Source organism: Urocampus carinirostris, chromosome 4 (genome assembly GCF_059441175.1).
Source record: "Urocampus carinirostris isolate Australia breed hairy pipefish chromosome 4, RoL_Ucar_1.0, whole genome shotgun sequence".
Classification (NCBI taxonomy): Eukaryota; Metazoa; Chordata; class Actinopteri; order Syngnathiformes; family Syngnathidae; genus Urocampus; species Urocampus carinirostris.
Window position 1 is genome coordinate 40,410,317 of NC_142352.1, and position 19,725 is coordinate 40,430,041.

A 19,725-nucleotide genomic window follows, 5' to 3' on the forward strand; every position below is an offset into this window, starting at 1 on the left:
CTGTTCACAAACGATCACCATAAAATCTGAGCTGTTTTCTTTAGAATGAATGGGCAAATAATTCTGTTTCAAGATGTGAAAATAATAGAAACACAGACTTTTAGGTGGGGTCGCAGCAAGAAGAGGCTTTTACTAAGTATTAACTCAAAGGGGTGCCAATTTTTTTCAATGTCTCTTTTTCAATTTGTTTTATTTGTTAGCTCAATTCAAAATGTTGAATAAATTTGGTTTCTTTTTACACTTTATCTCATATTCCATTGATTCTCAGAAAAAGAAAATGTGTATTTTTAAATCTATAGGTTTGGAGCCTGAAATGTGGCAATACTTTTGCAAAGCACTGTCGTAATGTTTCAGTGGAACTTTTTAAATCCAGGCTTAAAACACAGTTATATTCTATATCTTATGACTGACCTATATATTCATGTTCACTATGTCTGTGTATTGTTTGTTGATGCCCTTGCAATATCTGTTGCAGCCTGGTCATCTTGGAAGAGGGATTACCTCGTGTGCAGTCCCTTCTCAAGGTTTCTTAACTTCCTCATGCTGAGGTTTTGAGTTTTCCTTTGCCCTCCTGTAGGTTTTAAATCAAAAGATGGTGTAATAATAGTCGGTACTCTGTTATTGTTTGTAGTCTGTATGACCCTTTGAAAATTCTTCTCATTAGGGGCTATACAAATAAACATGACTTGACTTGACTTAAACCTGACCCTAGGTGTTCTCCCAAAACATCCTACACCATTGAGACATCCTACCGTAGGTTAATCTGACAGCAAATTTAGTTTTCTTCCAAATCAAGTAAAACCAGCAACACTGAAACTCAAAATTATTGCTTACAGAAGTTTTACTTGTGACATCTGACAAGGGTTGGCATCCATACATACCGTTTGCGATTACCGTAGCACGTAAGTGTCAAACTCACAGTGCGTGGACCGCATCCGGCCCGGCATACAAGTATATCCAGCCCATCATATTATTATATATGCATCTAGTATAACGCTGCTAACTCTCAAACTACAGATCCCTCAATTCAGCGCTCTTGCTGCCGCCACAAGACTTCCCGAAACTGTTCCCGCCTCAATCGAGTTAACTGTAGCCTCAAAACTGCAGCCACTTTTAAAACTATGTACTGACAAACAACACGTCGGCCAGTTGAAAAACTAGACCGACAGTGTCAGGAAGCGGAGATGTAACGCCCAGGGATGACCTTCTATCTATCACGATGTAACGGAAGGCTAAACGGAAAAAAGCAGGGTGACATTTCTGTTACTGTGGACTACGCGGATGCTAAACCCCACAATGGCCGAGAAAAAGATGGATTCGAAAAACAGCCTTTCAAAACCGAAGACAGGCAGAATAATTGTTGACTGACATTGCCGGCAATCCCGTGTGTCTTCTTTGTTGAGCTAATGTGGCCGTAATTAAGGAATTCAATGTAAAATGGCAAACAAACGTTGAAGAGTTAAATAAGAATATGAGGATACACAGATCCCAAAGTAAAAACCACAAATTTGGTTTATATTTCCATTTTTTCACATTTTAAATTTGTATATGAGATATCTTCTATAGATAACAAAGTTATTTAGAATAGAATAGAATAGAATAGAGCACGGCGGCGCAGTGGTTAGCGCTTGTGCGGCACAGTTCATGTCATGGGAACCTGTCGTGGGTTCAAATCCAGCTTCAGACTTCCTGTGCGGAGTTTGTATGTTCCCCCCATGCTTGCGTGTGATTCCTCCGGGCACTCCGGTTTCCTCCCACGCTCCAAAAACATGCATATCAGGTGAATTGGCCGGTCCAAATTGTCCCTAGGTATGAATGAGCGAATGAGTTGTCTGTCCCTGTGTGCCCTGCGATTGGCTGGCAACCAGTTCAGGGTGTCCCCTGCCCACTGCCCGGAGATGGCTGGGATGGGCTCCAGCCCCCCCGCGACCCTAATGAGGATAAGCGGTACGGCTGATGAGATTAGAATAGAATAGAATAGAATATACCTTTATTGTCATTGTTACAAAATGGGTTGAACATATTGTGACAATGAAATTGGATGTGGCACTCCAGTTTCACATTTTACAGTCAGGATAAAAGAAAACAAAGAAGATAAAGGAACAAAGAAGATAAAGGTTATAATTTACACAATATTTACACAAGAAAGTGTGGGCATATAAGATGTTACATACAGATTTCGGATCATATTAGTGCAATATGCGGTAGTGCAAAATAGGCAACATAGTGCAAAGTGAGGATAGGCATAAATACAATTTTACATCTGTATGAGGTAGTGTGTTTGCAAGAGTTTAAGTTTTTGTGCGGTGTGTGTTAAGGGTGGTGATGGCTCTGGGAAAGAAACTATCTCTGAGTCTGTTTGTTTTTGTTTTGTGTGACCTGTAGCGTCTGCCGTAAGGCAGCAGGTCAAAGAGGTGGTGGCCGGGGTGAGAAAAGTCCGTGATGGTGTTTTCTGCTCTGCTGAGGTAGCGAGAGCAGGCAATGTCCTCCAGACTAGAGAGCAACCAACGAGTCTCTTGGCTGTGTTGATGACCCTCTGAAGTGTTTTCCTGTCTGCTGCCGTGCACCCAGCATGCCACACCATAATGCAGTATGTCAGAATGCTCTCCACTGTGGCTCTGTAAAAGGACACCAGCAGCTGCTGTTTCAGATGATTTTTCCTGAGCACTCTCAGGAAATTGAGTCGCTGCTGGGCCTTCCCTATCACCGTTCCATTGTTTGGAGACCAGGAGAGGTCATCAGAGATGCGCACACCCAGTAATTTGAAAGAGTGGCCGCTTTCTACACAGTCTCCTTTTATAATGAGTGGTGCTGGGTTCCTGCCTTTCCTCCTGAAGTCCAGTATGAGTTCTTTTGTTTTTGTGGTGTTCAGTATGAGGTGGTTTTTCGAACACCACAATGTCGGTGACTCCACCTCATCCTTGTACGCCGCCTTGTCCCCTTCAGAGATGAGGCCGACCATGGTAGTATCGTCGGCGTACTTAACAATTGTGTTTGTGAGGTGGGTCGGTGAGCAGTCGGAGGTGTAGAGGGTGAAAAGCAGGGGGCCCAGTACACACCCTTGGAGGGAGCCTGTGCTCAGTGTTAGGGTGCGAGAGACGTGGTTGCAGAGTTTCATTAACTGTGGGCGGTTTGATAGGAAGTCCATTATCCAGTCGTAGATGGAGGAAGAGAGTCCTAGGTGAGAGAGTTTCTCCACCAGGATCTCCGGGATAATGGTATTGTTGTTTATTGTTGTTGGAATTAATGTTTAAGTTTGTTTATTCTGGAATAACATTCCTGTCTGTTTTTAACTAATTTTCATGTTAAAAGCACATATTTTTGGTCCAAAGCACAAATTGTATTCTTATTGTCGTTCTACTTTTTAATTTTAGTTTGATTTAGGTTTTACAGGAGATATTTTGATGGAGTGCTAAGTATTTTGAATCAGTTTATTCTGGGATAATATTGCTGTCTGTTTTTAATCCGTATTTATGGTTTTTAAATCAAGTTTTAATGTACTCGGCGCCTTGCATGGCTGCATGTGAGTGTGTGTGTGAATGGGTAAGTGTGACGCTCATTGGAAAGCGCTTTGGGAGGTCTTCATTGACTTGAAAAGCGCTATATAAATGCAGACCATTTACCATTTATATTTATCCCCTTCGGCCCGCGACCAAAGGTGTGGTTTGAGTTTTGACACTCCTACAACATCAAACAGTACTTCCAGTCATTTTTTTACACATCCGCTAGAAGGCAGTGTCGAGTTTGTCATGGGATTCATTCGTGTTTATATTACACAAAAGAAGTGGAGGGAGTCTTTTGCTGCGTTCGAGCATGAAGAAGAGTCGCCATTAAACCATCAATTTGACCACTTGCTGAACACGTAATAAGGTTTACGAAAAAATATGACTCGCAAAAGAAGTATAATTTGGGAATATTATACCGACATATGTCCTGAAACGGTTATGTGTGTGTTGTGTAGAGACATAGTGTTAAAACACGAACGAGGCTGCACCACCAGATTGTGGCGGCATCTGCGGACACAGCACCCGAACGAGGCGGCCATGGTTGCTAAAAAAGAAGGCCAAGGAATCTCTTCGGTCTCCTTCAATGAACAACAGCCGATGGAGTTTGGCGAAGCACAAGGTACTCGTCGATCATAGGATGTAATCGCCTGTCCGTGCATTGCAGAATCACCAGTTCAATAAAATGACTCGTTCAAAAGATTCGGTCGTCTAACCTTTCGGTTCACGATTCGAGACTCAAGTTTGCCGTCGCCGACCACTCGTTCAGTTGATGATTCACCCTGAGTTTTACTATCAGGTATGAAATGCAATAAACTTCCCACTACACATTGCAAATTATTTTAACCCAATCCTCCGATTACGCACTGCGTTAACAAAACGGGGTTCAACCCTGATGTTTTCTATCAACTATGAAATGCAACAAACTGCCCACCACTTGATCAATTAATCCGTACTCGCTGTTTTAATGTAACTTAATGATAAGATTTCGTTTAAAACAAGTCGTGTAGGGGTGGGAAAATACCCCTACCTATCAATATCGATACTTTTTGGTGAGGAATTCATGATGTTGAAATAACTGAAACATTTCCCCCTTCTATTTAGTTTATTATTACGATAAAAACAGCACCGATATTTTAGGCACCAAGATGTTCTCTTTGTTTTTATTAATCAATAACTAGTATAAACAAATAACTTTAGGACAAAAGTCAACAGAGTCAAACCAAAATCAAGAAGCAATCTAACGAAAATACAGTTGTAACACTCAACGTGGCAACCAAACCTTTTTCTCAGTAATTTAAAAATGAAGTAAAAGTGCAAATAGTGTAAACAATACAATTATTATTTTTATTTTAATACTTCAACAGCAACAACTGTTTCAGAACAAAATACAAGAGAGTCACGAAAGATTCGGCAATGTTACAAAATACAAATACTGTTTGACAATGTCATCAAGCTAACCAAAATACCGTATTTTCTGGACTATAAGGCGCACCTACAAACAAATTTGCTTGAGATTCAAAACTGCCTTCTAATACATTGCTTCTTTCTAAAACCGGAAATACGGTAAATACATTTGGCAATGCTTGGTTATAAAAAAGCTTTTACACACGGTAAGTGGTAGGCACATTCATCCAACAGATGAAAGGTACCGGTTTGAGCCCGAGTGGAAACATTTGTTGGCCTGGAGAGGGATGGGCACCACCAAGCTCTACTTGCCCAAGGCACACCACAGAAAATGGTGCCCCTACGACCCGTGTGGTTAATGAATCCAACCAACAAATATACACAAGTATGAATGTCATTTTATGTTTGAAACCAGATTCCCAAATAGTTATGTTCCATGCAACATGTTTTCTTATCCTCCATTTTAATCTCATGCGCCTTGTAGTTGGATGCGCTTGACATATGAGAATAAAGCTTTCGCAAGGAGGTATTTTTGAAGGTGCGTCTTCTAATTTGGTCCGTCTCATAGTCTGGGAAATACGGTACTTTACATTGCACAATATTTTAAATATGAAATCAGTAGTGGAAATAAGTGTAACCACCGTAAGAATTAATTTGAAAGGATCAAGGAAGCCGAATCCCAATATACAGTTAAACATACAAAAACAAATTGAGGGGCATATTAAGAGCCAGTAAGAAACTATATTATACTTATTTATTACATAAGATAAAAAGCAATATTAAAGGTATCTGGGGAATATTAAATACCACAATAAATAGTAATGAAGTAAGTAATGCATATCCAATCTATTTGATTGACAAAAACAGTGACAATTCTGATTTAAATCAAATTGTGTATAATTTAAACATATATTTTTTTTTGAAATGTTTGGCCGGAACTAGATAGTCTGTAGCTCTTTACAAACTACAGACCGCTATCTTTTTCCTCAGTTCTCTAAAATATTACAGACACATAATAATAATAGGCTAGAACAATTTATAGATGAGCATAAATTACTCAACAAAAGTAGATGGGATTTAAGGGCAAACAGGTCAAACAAAAATGGCTGTTATTAATGTGGTAGAAGAAATTACCAATAGCATGGAAAAGAAGAGATTCTCAGCTGGGATATTTATTGACTTAAAATAAGCATTTGATACCATTAATGTCGAACACTATTCAAAAAACTGGAACAATATGGCATCGGCTAAGTAAGTGGCTTTGGGATGGATTAAAGTTATTTGACTGGGAGGCAACAATATCTGAAAATGGGAAAGTTGACATATGGATAATTGGACGTCCTTTGTAGGGTGCCACAGGGTTTCGGTCCTGGGTCCAAAGTTACTCAATTTATATATTTATGATATAATTGATGTTTAAAAACTGTTCAAATTAGTCATATTTGCAGATGCCGCTAACATTTTCTTTTCCAATGTTGATTATTTTAATCTAGTAACATATATTAATGTTGTATTAATCTGATAACATCTATAGATTTAAATAGATTATCTTTAAATTTAAATAAAACTAAAGGGATATTCTTTGGTAATCATAAGGTAAATCTAAACTTGGCGGTAAAAATAGATGGTGTTGCCATGGACACTATTTCATAAATTAAATTTTTAGGAATTACCATCTGTGGTGAATTAGATTGGAAAAAACACACAAGACGCATACAAATTAAGGTTACTAAAACTATTTCAATTATTAAAAAAGCAAAAAAAAATTAAACTCTAATGAAAGGAAATGATCTGCATTTATATAGCGCTTTTCAAGTCAAGACTTCCCAAAGCGCTTTACATAATGCATCACATTTCCCAATAGCGGCCGTGCAGCCATGTGAGGCACTAACCTGCCTATTGGAGGTATTAGGGGTTTCAGTGTCTTACCCAAGGACACTTCGACATGTAACACGGAGGAGCCGGGATTCGAACTACGATCTCTTGATCCCAAGACGAGCGCTCTACCTCCTGAGCCACTGCCGTCCCTAATACACTGTCTTGTCTGTATTATATTGTTCTCTAGTTTTGCCATTTTTAACGGGGCAATGATTACAAAAGTTCACTCCATCCCATTATTTTTTATCCCAAAAGTTTTAAACTATTTTTAAAGTAGCCCTCAATATTTAAAAATAAAACCTTGAGAAGGGAGCGCACATCACATGAGGTATTGCCCTTTCCACAATGACCAGGCTGCAATGGATGTTACAATACAAAGTGTTAGTCAAACAGCCCCAGAGAAACAAAAAATACATACAAATGTATGCTATACACCTGCAAATATGTAAGATACTTTTTTCATGAAGTACTCAAAAAAGAAATAAGAGGCAACATAGGAGGGGATACGCGTACATCAACAGATGTTTGTTTGTGGCTTTTTACAATAATACAGTACTTGCCTACTTGAACTTGTTAGCTGAAGTCAAAGCTTTTAGTGCCTACACTTATTATTTTTTTCCCTAGTAGGGAAGACATTTAATAATCAAAAGAAGAAAACAGAACTTTGCCCCACAAAGGATAATTAGAAAACAAAGAAAAGACATTTCAAACTTAGAATAGTATTGCTAATGACTCCTACGACATATAATACCCAAGGAAAGTCTTGATACGTTCATCTTCTTTAGTATATTTATCCAAAATATCTTTAGAACATGATTTTTAAGGTCATTGTCTAAATTATTCTATAAATAGATAGCTTTTGGGTGGCACAATGCCTTTTCAATTTTGTGCGAGACATTGGACCTTGAATTTGTTAATTCCCCTGAGATGATGAGTGTCAGCTCTGTAGGGCAACAAATAATGGATATGTGTTGCATACATGCTTTGTATACTATTAAGGATTTAAGTTTCATCATGTCTGAAAATTTCAACATTTGGGATTTTATAAACACTTTGTTATGCACGGTCCGAATAATTTTCTTCTGTAATCGAATATGCAATTCTATATTGCTCTTATGTGTATTTTTCCAAATTGCTATACAATTAAGTACAGTAAATTAATTAATTGTATATTTTTTGAAGTTTTTGGGTCAGCTCAGTAGCCTAGATGGTAAGGCGCCCGCTTTGAGACTGGGAGGTTCGGGTTCGCGCCCCGGCCGAGTCATTCCTAAGACTTAAAAAGTGGTCGGCGGCGCCCTCTCTTGGCTGCGGCTGCATCGGGTCAGATGCAATCGACATTTCGTTCTGTGTACATTGTTACACAGAATGACAATACAAGGAAATTATTATTATTATTATTATTATTAATATTCTTTTAACCACAATGTCTGCATTTTATTGTACATAGAATATTTTCATACAGCACTTTTAATTGAATTTTGGTATCTGAAAGTGCTTTATAAATGGACATGGCTCTAAAATGGCCTGGTACATAAGAATGTGTTCTTATAGCGCCTTCTTCTAAACCAAGGGGGCACTACAATTATGCACTCTTATTTGCATTGGATTGACGTGCTGAAAGACGCTTACACTGATGATATAAGACTTAGAGTGTCAATTTAGGCGTCTCTCAGCACATCAACTATTAAAAGCGTTGACAACTTAAATACTAAGTAGTTGCCAACGCTTTCAATAGTTGATTTTTATCTATTTTATTGATTTGTTGTTGCAGTCCTACAATCCACAGACATCGTCAACATGAAACATAGGTCATTCATAAGCTATAGAATATAAGTGTGTTATAAGCCTAGATTTAAACGGTTCCACTGAGGTTGCTGATCGAATCTTAGGGGTTAGAGCATTCCACAGCACCGGGGCTCAAATTGAACCTGCATATTTCATCGTGGTTCTTGGAATCACTAGCAGACCAGCATTTTCTGAGCAAAGGCTTTGAGATCTGAATGCATAATCTATAAAATCACTATTTCTAAAATATTTGTGCTTGGCTTTTCATCATAGTGCATATTAAAAGGCACATCAAACATGTAATAACATTGTGTAGTTATAGATCCCTTTCTGTGTTTGTAAACAAGTGTAACAGAGTCGAGCAGCATACGCATTCTTATGGCAGTGGGGCGGGATACATGTCAGTTTATACGAGCTGATAGACGGAAAAAGTTCATAGATCGTAACATCTCAAATAAACCTAAATTATGAACCAGCAGCAACATAGTTACTTAATTTGATGATCAAAATCAACTACATTAAAAAAAAAATAATAATAATAATAATAATTTTGATTGGAGCTACAAATAGACTATGCGAGCCACTTTGTGTGGCTACTGTTTGTGATTTTTTTTCCGCCCCGAATCCGAAGCTGGTCCTTATCAGTTAAGCAAAGAGTGAAATACTTTTGAATGCCAGAAAGTTAAATGGACAGGAAAGGCGGTTTGGATGACCAGTTTGAAGAAATACTTTTTACTTTGGGAATTTATTTGCTCAATGATACTTTTATTTAGTTAGGTAGAATAATAAGATGAATCCACTCTGACTTAATCTTTGATTGTTATTCTCAAGTGGAGGTGGAGCTGGAGGAGGGAATTGGTGACGTCGCCTCTCTGCATGAAGATGTTGTTGATTCTGCGATGAATGGCATAATTGTTGCTGTAGAAGTACAAGACCCTGTCCAAGAAATACCAGAAGACATGATCGAGGAGGAGAACCGGCCAAGCACTAAAACTCATACGCAACGTGGGCCAATCTGGAAACATTTTCAACCTTTGAGTTCAAATGCTGCTCAGTGTTTGATTTGTAAGAAGAAAATAATGTGCTCTGAGGGCAAGACTATAAACCTGTACCGTCACATGGCGAAGACTCACTCGCAGGTAACCCAACAATTAAGTGGAGCTGTGAATGTAGCTGAAGTCGATTATCAGTCAAAACGTATCCAAGAAGATCAAGAACAACCTGCAAGTGGAGTACACGAAGAAGTGGCCCTGGTGGAAAATTTGCTTAGTACAAAGAATAAGTTTACCCGTCGTAGCGCCATCTGGAAACTTTTCGAGGCCTTGGGAGAAAATCTTGATGTTGCTCAGTGTTTGGTTTGCAAGAAAAGGATTCGGTGCCCGGAAGGAAAGACCAGCAACTTACATCGACACATGTCAAAGAGACACCCACAGGGTTATCAGCATGCCAACGAGGAACGTAAGGTAGCAAAAACCGACACACAAGGTCCTTCACAAAGTTCGGCTGTACCCAAAGTGACACGTCCAGTGTTGAGGTCCCAAAAAAGAGTTGCAGGTCAGTTTTTCTTTATGTTCAATTACTCATTCATTAAAAATAAAAAAGACGTCTATTGCCCTCAATGTTGGTGAATGACGTGGTTGCACGGGTACTTGAAATCTTTGAAAATTCTTGACTTTTAAATGTTGTTTTTTGAAGGATTGAAAAGTTCTTGAATTTTGGGTGGAGTCCTTGTAGATGATTGAAATTGTTGCCATGTTTCTTAACAAGTCTGCTTAAAAGTGATGCTGACAATGTTCTCTGGTGGCTTGGCTTTGTCATTGCATTTCCTTCCCTCGTGATTAACGGCGGCTGGCATTAGTTTGTATGGCATTGTCCTATGAGGCCCCATATGGGTTACTCCCAAGAGGCCAGCTGCATGCTACACCTAAACAGGGCACTATTGAATGTGTATATTATTGTAGGGATTAAATATCAATTATGGACCATGCAAGGGATTCGGTTAGTGTTTCCTGGTGGTAAATTGTAATGGGAAGAACCTCCTGTAACCGAAAATATAAGCTACATATTTATCTCATTTTTACCAACCACTTATATGGGGAAATATTTGTCTTATAAACAATTATATTTGTGATTTACTTAAGATCTAAAATTCAAATGCCTTGAGAAATGCACACGGAAGATTAAAAATGGCATATGTTAATTGTAAAAATATTTATGGCTCTGAAAAAAAAAAGGGATTTACAGCTGATTTTTCCATTTAATGGCACTGGAGAAATGGAAAATATCTTTTAAAAATCCTCAAGTGTTTCAATTTGCCCATGAAAAACATTTACAGACCCTGGGAGAGTCATCATGCCCAGTTTCTTTTTTCCCTACCAGTAACCAATCAAATCCTGCTTATAGATACGGATAACCAATATCTCTTTTTTTCTTTAAACTTCAGGATATAGTTGGAAAATAAATTAAAAGACACAGAATCTTCAGTACTCATGTTTGTGTATGTGTCTTTAATTTGGTTGACAATTTCTATAACATTACGCAGCTTTGGTGAACTTGTCTCTTAGAATTAGTCTTTGAGACTAAAGCTCGACTTAATGAATCTACCAATACATACTGTATTATGTTAAAGATAACTGTAATAACTTGGATTACAAGAGAAATGAGCATCATTATACTGAGAAAGTGCACATGATTGTGGGTGTCCTTATTAGAAAATACCTAATTTCTAAACATAGGCATGCTCCAAAAATGAAAATCCGACATGAAAATCTCTTTACCTTTAGGAGAAATTCACCATTTTGAAGTCTGAAAGTCTGACCTACATGAATTATATAGATCCAAGGAGAAAATGTTTCAATGTGGCGTTATTTTGAATTTTTTTATAATAAATCGGGCTTTAGAGGTGGTGCGTTTGAATAAGTCTTGTTTGTGTGGGCAGGAGTACTGTTTTTATTCACGTGTAACGCAAATTCAATTTCATCTCGTTATCACACTATTTTTATTCAAGTTACTAGAGATGAAACAGAATGGAGAAAACAAAGTTGTCCTGAAAGATATAAATTAACACATAAAAATTGGCCAACTCTTTGGCGTATCTGATGATGAAATGGACTTTGATGTTGGTATTGTCTTCATAGCTGTCAACAAATGATTTGAATCATGGCCCTATGTATTCAACATTTCCATTTCAATGCTTAATTTAATTTCAAACAAAACGTTATACCGATTTCTGATGAAAAATAAGGGGTGCGCATTATACACAAATTCGGGATCTCATCTGCACCCTTCTTATATTTTAAGCCTTGACCCATTTTCCTTCCTTTAAAATAAATATACAGGTACAAATGTTGATACATGGAGGGGAAACTACATTTAGCAAACAAACAGCTTGCCCAGTTACAGCAGCAAAGGTCTATCAGCGGCGCACAGGAAATAAATTTATGACACCGATGACTTGCCCAAGGATTACAAAACATTTATGAACAAGGATACATGCACACTAAACTTTATACAGAAAAGTTTCAGCTTGTGTCAAGATTAAAACAGAGGTTTGCGTACCTTACCTGGCAGCTGTCAATTTTAGTCAAAGAACACAGTCAATTTATAAATCTTATTTGATTGTGCTCATCCCAAACAAGCAGGAGTGCAAGAATAAATGAATAGTCTATAAATATATATCACTGCACTTTCGAGTGTTTTAAAAGAAGAATCACAACGAGATCTTTGGTGTCTTGCACCAACTATGGACAGAAAGAGATGAGACACCACCAACATGTTCTACTGCTATAAAAAATAAAAATCTAATCTATTGAACGTAAATACTTAGAATTATGTCGACTGACTCAGTATCATAGCGTGGTTCCAAGTGACTATCGATAACTAGCATCGCGTTTTGTCATTATCGTGCGTCCCTAATTTTTTCTACCATTATTCTTTGCTTTCAGATGTCAAGTGTTCTCAGGTAAGTTTGGCAAAGAAGCGCACTTTCAAAACGGAGCAGGAGTTGATCGAGGCGTTAAGAAGGACGCAGAGGGAAGAGGCCAAGGCTCTGGAGTATCAGAGAAAGCTTCTGGAAAGTCTTCGGGCCGTCAGTGCAAAAGAGGGCGCTATTGAGAAAATGCAAATCGAATCACTGAGGAAAGCCCAGCAGGAAGAAGCTAAAGACATATTGAAACAGAGAGATGAGCTGGAAGCAGAAAAGGCTGAGCTGAAGCAGAAGTGGGAGGAGTTTGAGGAGGAGAAGAAGAAGTGGGAGGAGCTCGAAGAAGAAAAGAAGAATCTGACATTGCTTTGCCAATAACCTGCAGGCCCCTGCACCGGTTCACCTTCCCCACCAGAAATTCCCATACTATTTTGTACAAGTGCTATTTGAACACATTAACCTAAATGGGTGGCAAGAAGTTAATTCTGGATTTATTACTAGATGTAACTTAAACTCACAGAGGTGATCTTAAATTTAACCAACTCTCACCTTTTAGATACATATAGGCTAATTGAAATGTGGATTGTTGTTGTTTTTGTTTTGTTTTTTTAGCTCTGTTGTATACCCACACAGAAATGTAACAATTGTTACTGTTCTTTCTCTTAATGTAGTCAGTTTCATTATGTGTGCTTTATTGAAAGATCTTGTAGTCTGGTGAATACTGTACGTTAAATCATGATTTTTACATTCATGCATCATCCAATAAAAAAACACTCTGACTTCTTCCTCCTTTTTTACTTAAAGGAGACAATCATCATCTGCAAAGGTTTTATTATCACAGACCCATACCTGCCAACTACTACGGTTCTGCCGTAATGAGTACGGTTTTCTTGAACCCACTACGGTGTTTCGGTTTCATTACAAAAACTACGGTTTTCCCCTTAAAAAAAAAAAAAAAATCGTAAATAAAGAACGAAAAACATTCCACCGCGAGATCGCGAAGTACCATTTCAAACAAAGGCTATCGGCACTGCCAGTCGTCTGCGCATGCGGGAGGTTTATTTTTAGCTCAATTGGAGCACTGCCATTGTTTAATCGGCAGCGAGAAGGAACCGAGATGTAGGTCACGGTGCTTTGAATAGATCATGGAATCTACCGGAGAAAAAGTGCAGAAAATTGTGAAACCGAAACGAAAATTACAGTGCTTTCGTGAAGAATATTTCAAAGCTTTCCCTGGAGTAATTATCAGATCGAGAAAAGGTGAAAATTACGCGAACTGCACACTGTGTAGACAAGACTTTTCTGTGGGTCATGGAGGAATTAGCGACGTTAAAGACCACGTTGGAACGAAAAAACACAAATCAAATGCCAGTGACAGTAATTCCAGCGGCAAAATCTCCACTTTTTTTGTCGCCCCAACCGATTCTTTGGACGTCATAAATGCCGAAGTGTTATTTACTGAAGCGATCATTGAACATGGTGTTCCAATCGCTATGGCCGACCACATGGGACCGCTTTTCAGGAGAATGTTTCCCGATTCTAAGATCGCTAAAAAATATGGTTGTGGGAGAACGAAAACTTCGAACATCGTTCAGTGCCTTGGTGAAGAATCATCACAAAGCATCGTCGATGTCATCAAATCTTCGCCTTTTAGCATGTCTACTGATGGAAGTACAGACTACGACGATGTAAAACTTTATCCAATTTGTGTACGATTCTTCGATAACCAAACAGGAAAAGTTCTGTCAGTGCTTCTTTCGTTGAGAGAATGCAACACGGCATCGACGGGCGAGAACATTTTTAAGATTATCGAAAAAGAAATGAACTCGAACAACATTCCCTGGGATAATTTAGTGTGTTTTGCTGCCGACAACGCCGCTGTTATGCTTGGATCCAAGAAAGGAGTCGCGTCCTTCATCACAGAAAAATCTCCATCGGCATACATCGCAGGTAATTGACTATGCAATTTATTCAAAATTATTATTATTTCATATCGATGTGCCTATTACGAAAACGCTGCAAGCTGATTAATTTATGGTATCAAATATATCACTTGAAAATACAATTTTCCATAGATTCTTTTACAGTACTGATTTCAATTATAATATTGAGATATTTTAATTCAAGTAAAATTTGTCATTTAATTATTTTTATGTGCCCATAGTAATCACCTTGAGATGTGTGTTTGTATAGATGTAATTAATTAGTTATGTTTTACAAAGTAGTTTCAGGAAATGTCATGTTATTTCTTATACTCCTAATTTTTAAATATCAAAACTTCAGATAATGTTTTTAATAAAATATTACTAAAATTACATGATTTAAAGCAAATTACAATCCATCAGCCATAGGTATATGAGGACTTGCATTAACCATTACCACCAACATTACATCTCTTGACATTATGACTACAGTATTAATTTTTAGTACACCATGACAACCTTGTTTTTATGCATTTAGATTATGTTCCAGAATTGGGGATATTATCTATTTATCCATGAACATTTACAATTTTTGCAATTAATTTGCAGGTTGTTCCTGCCATCTCATCCACTTGGCTGTTCAGAGAGGGGCGAAGCAATTGCCAGTGAAGCTAGATGATCTGCTTGTGGACGTGTTCTACTACTTGGAGAAGAGCAGCAAACGCAAGCAGGCACTCCGACAGCAGCACATGCAGCTACATGATCAGCGCATTTCCCTTTGGGGATGAAGTTCTGGTGAATGCCCGGATGCTGGATATCAGCTACAGGCAGGACTGCAAGTTCAGCCAGGTGAGATTCTTTGCTGAGAGGTACCCTCACCTCCTGACCAAGGATGACAAGAGGAGTCTGGAAGAGGAGTTCCTCGTATACCAGTGCGATCCACTCACCCCTGCCATCACAGAAGCTGAGCGAGTGGACACAGCGTGGAACGAGCTCTCAAAACTCAAGGACCCAGCCACTGGCAAGGCCAAGTTTGGAGCCCTCTTCAAAGTGGCCAAGTCTGTGTTGGTGATTTATCACAGCAACGCAGACTGTGAACGCATCTTCAGTCATGTCAACAAGAACAAGACGGAGTTCCGGGCAAGTCTATCGACCAAAGTGCTTGGCAGCCTGATGACTAGGAAAATGATGATGACATCATCTGGATACAAGTGCCACAGTGTGACCCATTCGAAAGACCAGTTGAAAAAATCAAAACGATGCACAATGGAAAACAAATAATGCTTAGGCTGTAGCTTGTATAACATGGAGAACATTTGGATATCATTAATTTTGCTAAAGTGAATCAACCCATGCATGTTTATGGCTTTTCAGTCTCTTATTATCTGCTTTTCAGCGGAGAAAAATCTTTTGGCCTCGCATGTTCAATTGACTCTGGTGTGCCTTGCTTCACTTTGAGAAGTGACTGATTCAATGGAGCAGTGACACTTAGAAATGTGCCAGTGAAATTGTTTGCATGATATATATAGATTTAGCCTTTAGTTTGTTTATTGCTTAAATATGTGCTGAAGTCAGTTAAGTGAAATTGGGAATTTCTAAGATGAGAAGTGACTGCCTCAATGGACATACACTTGTATGCAGTGCAGTGACACTTGGAAATGTGCCAGTGAAATGTTTTCTTAGTTAGATAATTAGTTTAATTATTGTTTGCCAAATTTTGTTTTATCTTCAACTGCTTCCAATAGTTAAATTGCATGTAAAATTTAAGTATTAGTCAGTGTTGGGCCTGGTTGTTATTTTATTTATATAAAAACTGATCAAAATCAATTATATAATTATTCACTCACAAATATATTGGAATATCTCAAATAACAAGTTTCCAAACTAACCTGAAAACCAACCCAAGAACCAACACTGAATAATATTACTTCAATGATAAAAAATTAAATGTTTTGTTTCTTATTGTATCAAATATTGAAAAGAAAAGAAAACTATGAGGGTTTTCTATGACTTTGTTATATTAAATACATTGTTGAGCTTTAAAGAACTTTCTTTTGATTATTTCCATCAGTACAGTTTAGGTAAATTGACTGTAAACATGAGGTTGTGATTGTGAAAAAAATGTAAAATTTGTTACTTCTTAGCTGCATTTTAAGCCCTGAAAATGCTAAAAATCCTTTGACTTCAGGGGGGCTTCACCCCCCTGAACCCCCCACCGGACATCGTCCTGGACCTGACCAGGGCCTGCGGCCCCTGGACCCTAGCTACTAGGCTTTTTCACTTTCAAAAGTTGGCAGGTATGCAGACCCCTCATATCTAGAACTATATAGCCTAGTATATAAATCCTGATTTGCCTACATGTGTGTGTGTTATTATGTGGCTTTTAGACTCCAAAAGAACTGAACAGATTTTTGTGGAAATTTACACAGTAGTACTTAAAGCCTCTTGGAGTGTCTTAAGCTATGGTTTGTCTCAATGCACTCCCCATAAATGCCAACCAAATTGATAAACATCTTTCGTGTAACAAGCAGCTCTGGAGCCGCATGCAGTCATTCTTATCTCTGGTGCTTTTTCAACAAATGTCTAACTAAAAATATTGAAAGAAAGGATGGATTTTGTGCACAAATGAAAATTCAAGTCACATTTACAGGGAGTGCAGAATTATTAGGCAAGTTGTATTTTTGAGGATTAATTTTATTATTGAACAACAACCATGTTCTTAATGAACCCAAAAGTCTCATTAATATCAAAGCTGAATATTTTGGAAGTTGGAGTGGGGCTTTTTTAGTTTTAGCTATTTTAGGAGGATATCTGTGTGTCCAGGTGACTATTACTGTGCATAATTATTAGGCAACTTAACAAAAAACAAATGTATACCCATTTCAATTATTTATTTTCATCAGGGAAACCAATATAACAGCTCAACATTCACAAATATACATTTCTGACATTCAAAAACAAAACAAAAACAAATCAGTGACCAATATAGCCACCTTTCTTTGCAAGGACACTCAAAAGCCTGCCATCCATGGATTCTGTCAGTGCTTTGATCTGTTCACGATCAACATTGCGTGCAGCAGCAACCACAGCCTCTCAGACACTGTTCAGAGAGGTGTACTGTTTTCCCTCCTTGTAAATCTCACATTTGATGAGGGACCACAGGTTCTCTATGGGTTTCAGATCAGGTGAACAAGGAGGCCATGTCATTAGTTTTTCTTCTTTTAGACCCTTTCTTGCCAGCCACGCTGTGGAGTACTTGGATGCGTGTGATGGAGCGTTGTCCTGCATGAAAATCATGTTTTTCTTGAAGGATGCGGACTTCTTCCTGTACCACTGCTTGAAGAAGGTGTCTTCCAGAAACTGGCAGTAGGACTGGGAGTTGAGCTTGAGTCCATCCTAAACCCGAAAAGGCCCCACAAGCTCATCTTTGATGATACCAGCCCATACCAGTACCCCAACTCCACCTTGCTGGCGTCTGAGGCGGACTGGAGCTCTCTGCCCTTTACCGATCCAGCCACGGGCCCATCCATCTGGCCCATCAAGACTCACTCTCATTTCATCAGTCCATAAAACCTTAGAAAAATCCGTCTTGAGATTTATCTTGGCCCAGTCTTGACGTTTCAGCTTGTGTGTCTTGTTCAGTGGTGGTCGTTTTTCAGCCTTTCTTACCTTGGCCATGTCTTTGAGTATTGCACACCTTGTGCTTTTGGGCACTCCAGTGATGTTGCAGCTCTGAAATATGGCAAAACTGGTGGAAAGTGGCATCTTGGCAGCTGTACGCTTGACTTTTCTCAGTTCACGGGCAGTTATTTTGCGCCTTGGTTTTTCTACACGCTTTTTGCGACCCTGTTGACTATTTTGAATGTAACGCTTGATTGTTCGATGATCACGCTTCAGAAGCTTGGCAATTTTAAGAGTGCTGCATCCCTCTGCAAGATATCTCACTATTTTTGACTTTTCAGAGCCTGTCAAGTCCCTCTTCTGACCCATTTTGCCAAAGGAAAGGAAGTTGCCTAATAATTATGCACACCTGATATAGGGTGTTGATGTCATTAGACCACACCACTTCTCATTACAGAGATGCACATCACCTGATATGCTTAATTGGTAGTAGGCTTTCGAGCCTATACAGCTTGGAGTAAGACAACATGCATAAAGAGGATGATGTGGTCAAAATACTCATTTGCCTAATAATTCTGCACTCCCTGTATTTATATAGCCCTTAATCACAAAAATGTCTCTAAGGACTGCACAGGATTACAATTACAAAATTGCACAATTACCTGATCCTAAACCCGCATGCAGGCAAGAAACAACCTTAAAACCTCAGGTTGAGGAAAAAAGAGAAACCTTGAGAAAGGACCTCACACGTGGTAATCCCCCTTCCAGGATTGACCAGGGTGAATTACAATTAGCATTACTGTACACAGAATAGTAAACATTAGGTAAGATGTTGAAGATGTCCGGAAAAAGCATGACACCAACGACACTCCCAGCCTGTAAACTAGTTCCAGAAAGTCTATGATGGCCACGACGCAGCTTCCCATCTCTGCCAGCTTGTAAATGCAGAGGTTGAGAAACTTCAGGTCAGACGCTGGTCCGCTGACTCGTCTCAAATCGTCCTTCTCCTTCGTATCAGCCAGGCATGCAGTCGGAAAAAGACAGGACAATACAGAATATGAGGTGGGCATCAATCATAAGCTTTGGAATAGAAGTGTGTCTTAAGCCTCGATTTAAAAACTTCCGTTGAGGTTGCAGATCTTATCTCCGGAGGCAGGGCGTTCCATAACACCGGATAGAGAAGGCTCTCGAGCCTGCAGACTTTTTGGCTCTCGGAGTCAAAAGTAGACCGGCATTTTCCGAGCGCAGACTCCGTGCAGGAACATAGGGGGAAATCAAATAGGAGAGATAAGAGGGTGCAAGCCCATGCAAACATTTATATGTTAATAAGATAAAAAGTCACATCTTAAGTGGACTGGGAGCCAGTGCAAGTTGGCCAATACAGGAGTAATATGCTCAAACTTTTTGGTCTTTGTCAAAAGTCTAGTTGCCGCATTCTGAACCAGCTGCAAACTTTTAATGCTAGACATCGGGAGACCAGAAAGCAACACATTACAGTAATCAAGCCGAGAAGTAATAAACGCATGAATTAAAACCTCTGCATCTGATTGAGAATTATCTTTGTTGAGTAAAATGTGGCTATAAATAATAGTACAATTTTATGAGGTCAACATGCGTGTCACAGCTTTAGCTGCAGTAAATGTTTTATAGCCATATATTAGTTCAGTGTTGGATTGATTTAGACGTG

The 19,725-nt window shown here is 38.8% G+C and overlaps 1 protein-coding gene across 3 annotated transcripts; it reads left to right on the top strand.

Annotated features, from left to right (window-relative positions):
* The first annotated feature begins 3,737 nt into the window (after positions 1-3,737).
* On the top strand, positions 3,738-13,274 carry LOC148367555 (uncharacterized). 3 transcript variants are annotated; one of them, XM_088334556.1, is made up of 4 exons: positions 3,738-3,870; positions 3,962-4,125; positions 9,405-10,127; positions 12,518-13,274. In XM_088334556.1, the coding sequence occupies exons 2-4, from the start codon at positions 4,044-4,046 to the stop codon at positions 12,871-12,873; spliced, it is 1,161 nt and encodes a 386-aa protein (XP_088190682.1). In that variant the 5' UTR covers positions 3,738-3,870; positions 3,962-4,043; the 3' UTR covers positions 12,874-13,274. The 3 variants fall into 3 exon arrangements, with proteins under 3 accessions (XP_088190682.1, XP_088190681.1, XP_088190685.1); XM_088334555.1 differs by lacking the exon at positions 3,738-3,870 and having other exon boundaries at positions 3,885-4,125; XM_088334559.1 differs by lacking the exons at positions 3,738-3,870; positions 3,962-4,125 and adding an exon at positions 4,153-4,302.
* Positions 13,275-19,725: the final 6,451 nt, after the last annotated feature.